Below are 11,149 nucleotides of genomic sequence, written 5' to 3' on the forward strand. Positions count from 1 at the left end.
TCTCTCTCTCTCTCTCTCTCTCTCTCTCTCTCTCTCTCTCTCTCTCTGTTCACAATAAAGTAGACTTTTCACGTACGTAATTCGTCGATATACTTGCTCGTCATTCTATTCAACGTGTAAATACGAAAAGCTTTCAGATTCTCTATTATTCGCAGTATGTATAACCGAGTTTAAGCGGCTTTAAAAGTAAAAAGCGTACGCGCACGAAAAAAAGAAAGAGAGAGAGAGAGAAAGAGAGAGAAAGAGGGAAGAGAGGGATTCTATCGAACCAGAAAAGGCTAGGCGAATAAGGTAAATTGTTGCGAAAAGTTTATCGATTTCGGGTTGCTGCTTTCTCTTGCAGAAATTTTTCATACTTCTCTTACGATCGCTAACTTCGCTTTTCTTCAGTTATTCCTCTTTGGAAAGAGTCTATCGGTTAGCTTTTATGTTCCTTCATCATTCTTTCATTTCTTTTTTTTTCCCTTTTTTTTTATCTTTATTATTATTATTATTATTATTATTATTATTATTATTATTATTATTATTATTATTATTATTATTATTATTACTACGACTACTACTACTTCCCTTTTCAAATTATCGAATACATATAGAAGCATAAAATGCCCTTTCGATGCATTGCAATATATACATATATATATATAAATCGATCGTAGGTATGTATATATATATATATATATTCAAATTATTTCAAAAATATATACATACGATACTTCGCATTCGTAAAAGCCATTATCGATTACTACATATCAAATCGTTGAAAAAGAAAAATAAACAAAATCAAAAGCAAAAGCAAAAGCAAAAAAAAGAAAATTACAATAGGTCGCGTTAATGGTAACGTTGAAAGCGTTACGATGATTATATGAATATCGAGTGAATACGATATCTACCAAACGATTAATTTTAGTAACGAATAAAATATTCGGAAATATCGATTATCAAAGAACCGTGACTCAACAACACGTATCGATATCAGAAAATATCAATCTTTAATGCGAAGCGCATCGTCGAAGAGATGCAACATATTGCACACCTGACTCACTTACACACGGTGAGACTCGAAAAATGAAGAAGATTTAACAAGTATAATTTATCATCGTATCGACGTTATCGACGGCGTTATTATTGTGTATATACTTTAACATCGTAACGTTTTAACAAATAACGAAAATATTTCGTTTCGAAAAATCTTGCTATTATTAAAAAATAGTAGCTATTTATTAAAAAATATTAAATCGACTTATTTTTATTATTTTTATTATTATTATTATTATTATTATTATTATTATTATTATTATTATTAGGTACTATTAGGAATTATCGAAAAAATAATTGATATTACCCGAATCATTGAAATTGGCCATTAAAACATTTAACACGTTTGATCCTAATAAATTTATCTAACGTTAACCCAATTCCTAATGACGAATAATAATATCGATGAGTATCTACGACCAAACGCAGCAAACACGGAAGGTTCGAACGTTTGTAAATTTGCTTGCGGTTTATCATTCGAATGCAACAATGAATGACCTTCGAGATATTCAAGAGATCCTTCGAGCGTAACTGAGTAGTACTTGTAACAGTACTAGTAGGGATGGTAATAGTAATAGTAATACCAGTCGTACTAGTAGTAGTATATACGTATGTATGTATTTGTTCTCTCTAGTTGAGAACATTACCGTTGCAATTACACTCGAACAAGGTTCGAATCAAATTGACAGGTTCAAACAATTAAGTAAATTGTTAAGCAGACTAGTAACACTAACTCTTCGACATGCTTTATTCTTCGTTAGATGCGTACACGCGTGTGATCGACACCCTTTAACAGCTTTCTCTTTTTCTCTTTTTCTCTTTTTCTCTCTCTCTCTCTCTTTCTCCTTCTCGCTACCTATCTAACCTTCCAACCCCTCTTTTAGTAGACCTCGTAAAAGTTATGGACACCGAAGTTTTCTTTCCATTCGTTTTTTCCAAACTGCTGGCTAGCGATTGGAACGATACTAATATTTATGTTTGGTACCGATACATTTCACTCGAGTTATCAATTTTCGTTTTTCTTTTTTTTTGGTAAAAATCCATACATGCGAAATAAATGAAACAGATATATATTTCTATATAATATTTATTAGTACACATACAGATACATAGGTATTCTTTTATCACACGTTTATTCGAAGATCAACAATTAATATTTCGTGAGAATAATTCTATCAATACGTTTCTTATTAAGTATTTCGAAATTTATCAGATACGCATATAAAACTAATATATATATATATATATATATATACATATATATATATATATATATATATATATAATATTGGTAAATTACAATCAACAATACAATGATGAGCTTTGAATCGTACAATTGAATACTTTCTATTATTAATCCTTAACTAGGACGTATAAAAAGAAAAAGAACCTTTTGTTACGTGTAAGAGAGAACAAAAAAAAAGATAAAGGATAAAGGAATGTTGAGCGAAAGGATAAAGCACATTTCACGCACTTGACAACTTTTTCTCTCTCTTTCTTTCTCTTTCTGTTTCTATTTCGTGTTCTTTTTCTCTTTCCCTGTCGCTCTTTCTTGTTCGCTCTTTGTCTAGTTTTTCATTCTCGTTTTCAGAAGCCAGAACTAAGATAAACGGACCCCCAGAGAAATACTTAAGACCGGGAAGTAGTCTACAACTTCATTGCGTTATCAAGAAGTCTACTGAGACCCCGTCTTACCTCTTCTGGTACCACAACCATCGAATGATCAACTACGACATCGAACGCGGTGTCAACGTCAGCACCGATCTGATTACACGTGAAAGTTGGTTGGAGGTGCCACATGTATCCAACCGACATTCGGGCAACTACACCTGCGAAGCTAGCAACGCATTACCCGCACGTGTATCAGTAATCGTCATCAAAGGCGACAATCCTGCTGCTATGCAGCATAGTTCGACTATTTCCTCCATACTTTATCATAAAGTAATTTTCTTTTCGACATTAATGCTATTAAGAATCCTTTCGTAAATTATTGTCGAAAGGAGAAAAAAAAGAGAAAAAGAAAAAAAAAATTACAAAAACAAAAAAACACAAAAAAAAATAAATGTTGCTGTTCGTGTATTACTTTTTTATTTAAAAAAAAAGGTATGTCGAAAAGAAAATGACTAATTAATTTTTAACTATTACCAACTATGCATTACGTTTAGATATAATAATTTCTTATTAAACTATTGAATGTTTTATTAAATTATATATTGTCGTATTCTTAATTTACGACACATTTAATTCAATAATATATGGTTAATAGAGATAATATATATACAATGTCTATCAATACCTTTCTCTAATATATATATATATATGTATATATTTATGGTAGAAAATATTTGTTTATATACATATATATATATATTTATATTCATATTTATATACATATATACATATATACAATAGATATAAAAGCAAAATTTCTCTCACTCATCCGTCAAACATTCTTCTCTCTAATAATTGGAATTAACATTTCGGAAATTTTTCACAAACTATTTCAAAGAGTAATTTACAAACTGATAATATTAACCGTCTAAAAACTTATTTAACGGCTAACGAAATAACAGAATTCGAAAGAGTTTGAATAATATTATCTTATCTACGGGTACTAAGTATACGATAATATTGACATAAACTTTTCAAATAGAAATCAATAGGGAACGAAAAAGAATGGGTAAGAGTAGTTGAGTTAGTTGCTAGGTAGTTGAGGGAATCTGTGATTAGCAAATGGCGACGAGAAGAGATGGTTTACAATTGCTATTCACGATGGTGAAATTCGCATTAACTACCTATCAACTTAGTCTGTAACTACCTGCCCATCTTCCTACCTGTCTACCTATCAACCTATCTATCTACGTACCTATCTATTAACCTATAAATACACACACACACACACACACACACACACAAACAAACAGAGACACAGGCACACAAGGAAACATATATACAGACGTGTACAGGCATACAAACATATAAACATATAGACTTACAGACCTACAAACCTACATATCTACACCTACATACCTACAGACATACAGATATATTGACATACATATACACATATATAAATATGTAACAGATGTATACATATATATATATACGTATATAGATACGTCTCTATCTCTGTATGCCTGTAGGTAAATACATATGTACATAGTGTCACGCATTATATACCGAGATAGAAGAATTATCATACGATCCATCCCCGTAACACTCGGTATGATTAATGATGATGATCTTGTCGCGATTCTACGCTCGTTACCATAGGATCCTACGTCTACTTCTCTATCCTCTCTAGTAGTCCTTGGTTGGTTCTCCGTAACGAACCGTATCGCGACCTCCGCGACTCACTTCGCATTACGTATCTACAAAATTTTGACGTGATATATAACTAGCTGTACAAATGTTCCTGTCACTATTGAGCTTCGACCATTATTTTCAAATTTAACTTTTAAAGTCGAGTTTTTTTTTAACCTAACATTGATTTACATCGAAGAAAGAATAGTTAGATTATTACATTTCTATCCTTATTTTATTTATTCTATGTTACTTTTTATTTATTTCAAATGATCGTTCCAACGATATTAGCGCTCGTCTCATATTTCCTTCTCAAAAAAAAAAGAAAAAAAAATTACTTTAACAACAAAAAAAAAGATAGTAACAGTCCAACGTCAACGATATTCGTTGAATTACGTGGACGTAATTATCAATGAGAGTGCCATACCATGTCTTCAATAATATTAATGAGAGTTTTTAAAAGGAAGGAAAAAAAAAAGAAAGAAAAAGAAAAGGAAAAAAAGGATGGAAAAACAATAACAAAAAAATCGTTTTATCTATTCTACTATCGATATATTAGTAATTCTATTTAATTACGTTCCTATTCTAAACTACTAACGTACTACTATTTCTATTCTAATTACTAACGTAATCCCGATAAACTCGATTTTATATTTTCTATTTTTATTATTTCTAACATAGAAATATATATACCGTGATATAGATATATATACATGCGTATGTGTATATATATATATATATATATATATACATACACATGCATATGTAAGTAAATACGTATCATTCGTCTATTCGTTCGTTCGTCCATTCGTTCGTCCATTCGTTCGTTCGTTCGTTCGTTCGTTCGTTCGTTCGTTTACATTTCATTTATATTTTATAGGATATCGTGGTGAAAAAAAGAAAAAAGAAGAAAAGGAGAAAAGTACAGAAAAAAAAGAAGAAGGAAAAAGTAACGTTTGTAACGTTAATATCGTTCGGATATTATATACGAATCATTTGTTCCTATAAGTTATTCCATATTAGTAAGAAAATTGATAAATACATATAATAACATATATGTATGTAGGTATGTACAATCTCTAATAATTACACTCCCTTATTAACGTCTATAACTATAATTTCATTTTCGATTATGAAAAGAATAATTTTCTATCCTACCTATATATTAGTTCAATTTATCCGTATAGAATTGTTTATTTAATTGTAGAATTTGCAGATAATATGTTTGTTTGATTATTATCAAAGACGAACGTTGCAAACGTTTATTAATTAACGCGTCCTATTTGTGAACTAATGCGATAATACGCATTGTTGGCAGAGTGTCATTCCCCTTCCATCTCCGCAACATAATTAATCGCGAAATCGCTCGTTAATTTGATGATCCTTTCTGCACGTCGTCTCGATATAACTACAATTTTACCAATATAGAATATCTATGATATTTAGGGTAACATCAATACGATTTTCCGTGTTCTAAATGTGTATACGTAAACGTGTATATACCTAAATGTGTGTACATCTATGCATATGTATATATTATGTATGACTGTGCACTCGCGCGTTACTAGCATAATCGAGAACAAAGATTACGAGTCTATATTATCCTATATTATACTTCGTTTCGAATCTAAGTGTACCTATTCTACAATTTTCAAATCAGCTTAACACGTTCTAATTATTATTTAGACATTTGCAAAGAACTCGATATGTGATATTACTGAGGTTAAGATAAAATTAACAAAAAATTAGATTAAATTAGATTAAATTATCTCTTACATTAAACTTTTAGAATAATATACTTGATAAGCTTTCTTAAAAAAAATAATGAAAAAGAAACAAAAAAAAAGAAGAAAAAAAAAAGAAAAGACAAAAAACAAAAAGAAAATCAACTTCTTGCCATTTCTTTTTGTTTCTAGAATTTCGATTCAAAATTTAAAACGATCTTTAAATTTTTTCTTGAACGGTATTTTTTTTTGTTTTTTTTTTACTTTTTTGCTTTTTTTTGGGGGGGGGGTTACGCGTGCTTAACTTTTCCACCTATATTTAAAAAAATCCATAACCGCAAAAGCCTTACACGTTTTAATCAATGGCGAAAAGAGATCAAAATTCGATAGACCATTTTTCTTTAAATTTCGTCAGAGTGATCGATATCGCTCTCTCTCTCGCTCTCTATTTCTCTCTTGCATACGCCATTTTATTACTTTTTCCGCACTCTGACCGCCGTGCAATTTCATAAATATTTTTTTCATTCCTTTTTTTTTCTCACCTTTTTTCGTTTGTTTTTTCTCTTTTTTTTTTGTTTTCTTTTTTTCTTTTAATTTCAACTATCGATTAATCTAAAATCATTATTTCGTGTTATACAAAATATAATAAGTGGAAGAAGAGGACAGGAAGAAAAGATCAGAAAAAAAAGAAAAAAAAAAACAAATGGTATACACAAGTACATGTGTTTCACGAAAAACTCGTGTCAATATGTTTTTCTTTTTACTTCGACAACGATTAGACCGAACAAAGGATGAGATAAGAGAGGACGGGAAGAGAATATTAAAAAAAAAAAAAAAGAGAGAGAGAGGGAAAGATGAAAAATATTAGAAAAAGAAAAAATGAAAAAGTGAGAGATAAATAAAAAGGGAGAAAGAAAAAGAGAGAGGGGGGGGGAGAAACAAACAATTTCGAAAAAAAACGTTTAAAAATACGTCGTCCTTCAACGAAAGATACAATAAGGAAAAGACAAAGATCGAAAAAAAAAGAAGGAGAGATAGAAGGACGACGAACAAAATAACAAAATAACATGAAGGGAGGGAAAGGAGGGGGACAAAAAAAAAAGAGAATAAAAAGGAAAAGAACATGCACTTCAACCTGCTATTATTAGATCAAACAAAATGATGATAATTTTCAAAGACATGGTAGAGAAAAAGAGAGAACAAGAGAATGAGAACAATAAAGAAAAACAGGGAAACAAACAATTTCGAAAAAAAAAACGTTTAAAAATACGTCGTCCTTCAACGAAAGATACAATAAGGATAAGACGAAGATCGAAAAAAAAAGAAGGAGAGATAGAAGGACGACGAATAAAATAACAAAATAACATGAAGGGAGGGAAAGGAAGGGGACAAAAAAAAAAGAGAATAAAAAGGAAAAGAACATGCACTTCAACCTGCTATTATTAGATCAAACAAAATGATGATAATCTGCAAAGACATGGTAAAGAGAAAGAGAGGAAGGGAAAAAGAGAAAAACAAAGAGGAACATGCATGAGTGCAGTAGTAACGGTCTAAGGACATTATCTTCACGTTATGGTTTACGTTACTATTCCACACTGGCAAGCTTGTTCATAACGTTAAAATTAAGGTTTCTATTCAAGTTGACTTTCGTTGCAACAGAGGTAGGAATACAACGATGCACGTACTGACAGAAATCTTTTCGTACAAACACAAAGTACTAGTGAAAGAAGAGGATGAGAAGAAGGATGAGGATGAGGATGAGGATGAGGATGAGGATGAGGATGAGAGAGGAGAAGAAGGGGAAGAGAGGAAAGTAGGAGGAGAACCCTCTTATGGGATTTAAAAGGCTATCGTTTATGTTACACTCGCGATTCTAAAGCCTTACAGCTTTTATAGAACAAACTATCTATCCCTTTCTCTCTCTCTCTCTCTCTCTCTCTCTTTCTCTCTCCCTATCTCTCTCTCTCTCTCTGTCTTTCTGTCTCTGTATCTCTGTCTCTCTGTCTCTCTGTCTGTCTGTCTGTCTGTCTGTCTTTGGCTGTCTCTCTGTCCTCCGTTACTCTCGAACTAATCCGTCGTGAACCGGTGATGCTCGAATCCGTTATAGCTTCATGCAACCGTCCACGAGAATTAATCCCGTTCCACTAATCACGACTTTGCCGTGATAGTAAAACTTTCATCCCCCGTTTGCTCTATAACCCCAGCATGTTTATATATCCTCAACGAATATACATATCGTCCGACACAATACAGTATTCGTTTAAGAAAATATATATATATATATATTATATATATAATATATATGTGTGTGTTCAAAAAAGGAAAAAAAAAAAGAAAAAAAAATACATCGTACTTACATTTATAATCATATATGAGTAAGTGAATGAGAAAAAAAAAAGCACGAGAAAAGGAATAATTCCAAAAAATCAAATTTGCTTACTGACCCTCGTTAGAAACCTTCGTTTTGAATCAAGCACGTTTGTTTTATCTCCTATAAAGAAAGAAAAAAATAAAAAAGAAAAAGGGACTTTTTCCTCTTTCTTTTTTCTTTCCCTACCCCACCTTCTACATATGTGTCCACCCCTATCAACGTAAGCGAGAGGATACGTGCGTCCCTTTCGTTTTTTATTTTTTTTTCCTTTCTTTATTTCGTGTTTTCCTCTTTCCTTTTTTATACCATTGTTTAACGAGAGTTCATGTATTACGTGGAATACGTATTTAGTTGTGCTCGTAGGACGATAACGAGATCGAGAGAAGTAAAACCTGGGAACAGAGCGAGGGGTTTGAAAGGAGGAGGGGAAAGGGAATGGAGAGGGAGGATTGGAAGGATTGTACGATCATTTCGTCCTTCAATAAATGGAGGACTATCGGACCAAGCTTTTTCTTTCTTTCTGTCTCTCGCTCTCTCTCTCTTTCTCTCTGTCTATCTATCTGTGTCTTTCTCACTCTCATTAATTCTCACTTTGTCTTTCTCGTTTTTCTATGTGAAATTCTATTATGCAATCCAGAAAGAGAGAATCGAAAAAAAAGAAAGAAAAAAAGCTGCCGTAGGATTTTATATTCGACGATCGTAGCGTTTTTTCATTTTTTTTTTTTTTTACTGCTCCTTCCTTCTCCTTCTCTCTCTCTCTCTCTCTCTCTCCCTCCCACGTTTTTTTGAACAAACGAATGAGAGATAGGTCGAACGAGTTACGTTCGAAAACTACTCTACTCGTTTATTCGACTGGTAAATTCTTTCAATTTCTCTTCGCATTCCGTCGGATTAAATGTAATCCTAGGAAATAATATTTTCCTTAATTCTAATTACCTTTATCTGGTGAAATAACACCAAAATAAAGTCTATTATGCAATATTGTTCATTCTCTCTTACATTTTTACCACATACCTATCATTTTCTCATTCTTCTTTCATTCCTATTCTTTCATCATTTTCTCATTCTTCTTTCATTCCTATTCTTTCATTCTTTCGATACACAACCTTCTATTGAAATCTTGATCGTATTGACAAATATTTTAATGATTTTTTTTTCAAATCATTTATATATATATATATATATATATATATATATATATATGCTTTTTCTATTTGTCTATCTTTCTTTTTTTCTCTACCCCTCTTTCTTTCGATACTGTGTATATATATATATATATATATATATATATATATATATATATAGTATACACACACATACATACAAAACACACACACACACACATACACACAAAACACACACACACACATATGTATGCAATTATTGAAAGCTGGAATAAATCGGTAGAAAATAAAATGAATTCGTTCGCTCGTTACGTTATTACACTTATCGGCCAATTTATAACAAATTTCATTATTCGCTCAGTATCGAGATTTTTTCCGTTAATATATCGATATTGCGATTTATCGAAGTTACGCATCATCGAATTTATAAACGACGGTAGAACGACGCGTACGCTTATACTTTTTCTATTGTATTTGTAACATAACGTGTATAGTATTATATATATATGTATATTCGCACATATATATAATACCTCTCAGTGGATTTTCGTTTTGTTTTTTTTTTTTCACAATGAATTCATTCTCTCGTTTACACGAGTATTTTCTCTCTCTCTCTCTCTCTCTCTCTCTCACACGTTAATGTGATTTTCAATAATTACATACATTGTTTTACCGGAAAATAACAATATCGACAAATAAGAGAAAGCATCGTAAAAGTGTTTAATTTTGGTTTACGTTAAATTACTTCGAATTATTATTTACGATTTCATCTTCGCGAGCAAATTAGTCATATAATTTTAATCAATATATACATTTGTGTGTTATTATCGGAAAATAATAATGTTTCAATCGCTGTATTAAGACAAAGCGTTGAATAAATTATTTCGAATACGTTTACGTCGTACGAAGCGACCCAAATAAAATATCCAACCATATTGCAAATATTTTATTATTTATATTATGTTATGGAACGAAATTGTATTATGAAAAGAAAGAAAGAAAAATTCACGAACTTGGATTACTTCTTCCGATTCACATCTCGATTGAAAAATTATTATTTAAAAGTATCACGGATAATAAGTAAAAAACAAAATACACACACAAAGATACATAAAAAATAAAAGAAATAAAAAATTCATGAAAAACGGGAAATACAATATACAGAATCTATGTCGCTATTTATTCTATCGGTGTTTTCAAACATTTAATCAATATTTTAAATGAACTCGGTCGATATTCGTAATAAAATATGTCGATACGTAATTCTTCATTCAATTCTAACACTCAATTATTTATACTCATCAAAAAATATTCATACATACGCACATTCGTACATACATTCATGCATACGTTCATACATACATACGTTCATACATATACCTATATCGATCATTTATTTTAAAAAATACTTGAACGCAATTAATTAATGAGTATAATGAACAAATGAATAAAAAAGAAAAATTCGATTCGAGAAAAAAAAATATATATATATATATATTGTTCTATAATTTTTATATATCATCTCAAATGATTCATCATTAATATTCATGTCCTACATTTACATCATACCGAATATACATAGATACGTA

General features: G+C 30.9%; 1 protein-coding gene across 1 annotated transcript in view; it reads left to right on the forward strand.

The window, feature by feature from the left end:
* The window catches only part of LOC122630452 (hemicentin-1-like), a 60,744-nt gene extending 57,655 nt beyond the window's left edge, over positions 1-3,089 (forward strand). Inside the window, exon 4 of the mRNA XM_043814945.1 lies at positions 2,630-3,089. Coding sequence (XP_043670880.1) covers positions 2,630-3,024 — 395 coding nt within the window. The 3' untranslated portion in view covers positions 3,025-3,089. The remainder of the gene's footprint in view (positions 1-2,629) is intronic.
* Positions 3,090-11,149: the final 8,060 nt, after the last annotated feature.

This window comes from Vespula pensylvanica, chromosome 7 (assembly GCF_014466175.1).
Source record: "Vespula pensylvanica isolate Volc-1 chromosome 7, ASM1446617v1, whole genome shotgun sequence".
NCBI lineage: Eukaryota > Metazoa > Arthropoda > Insecta > Hymenoptera > Vespidae > Vespula > Vespula pensylvanica.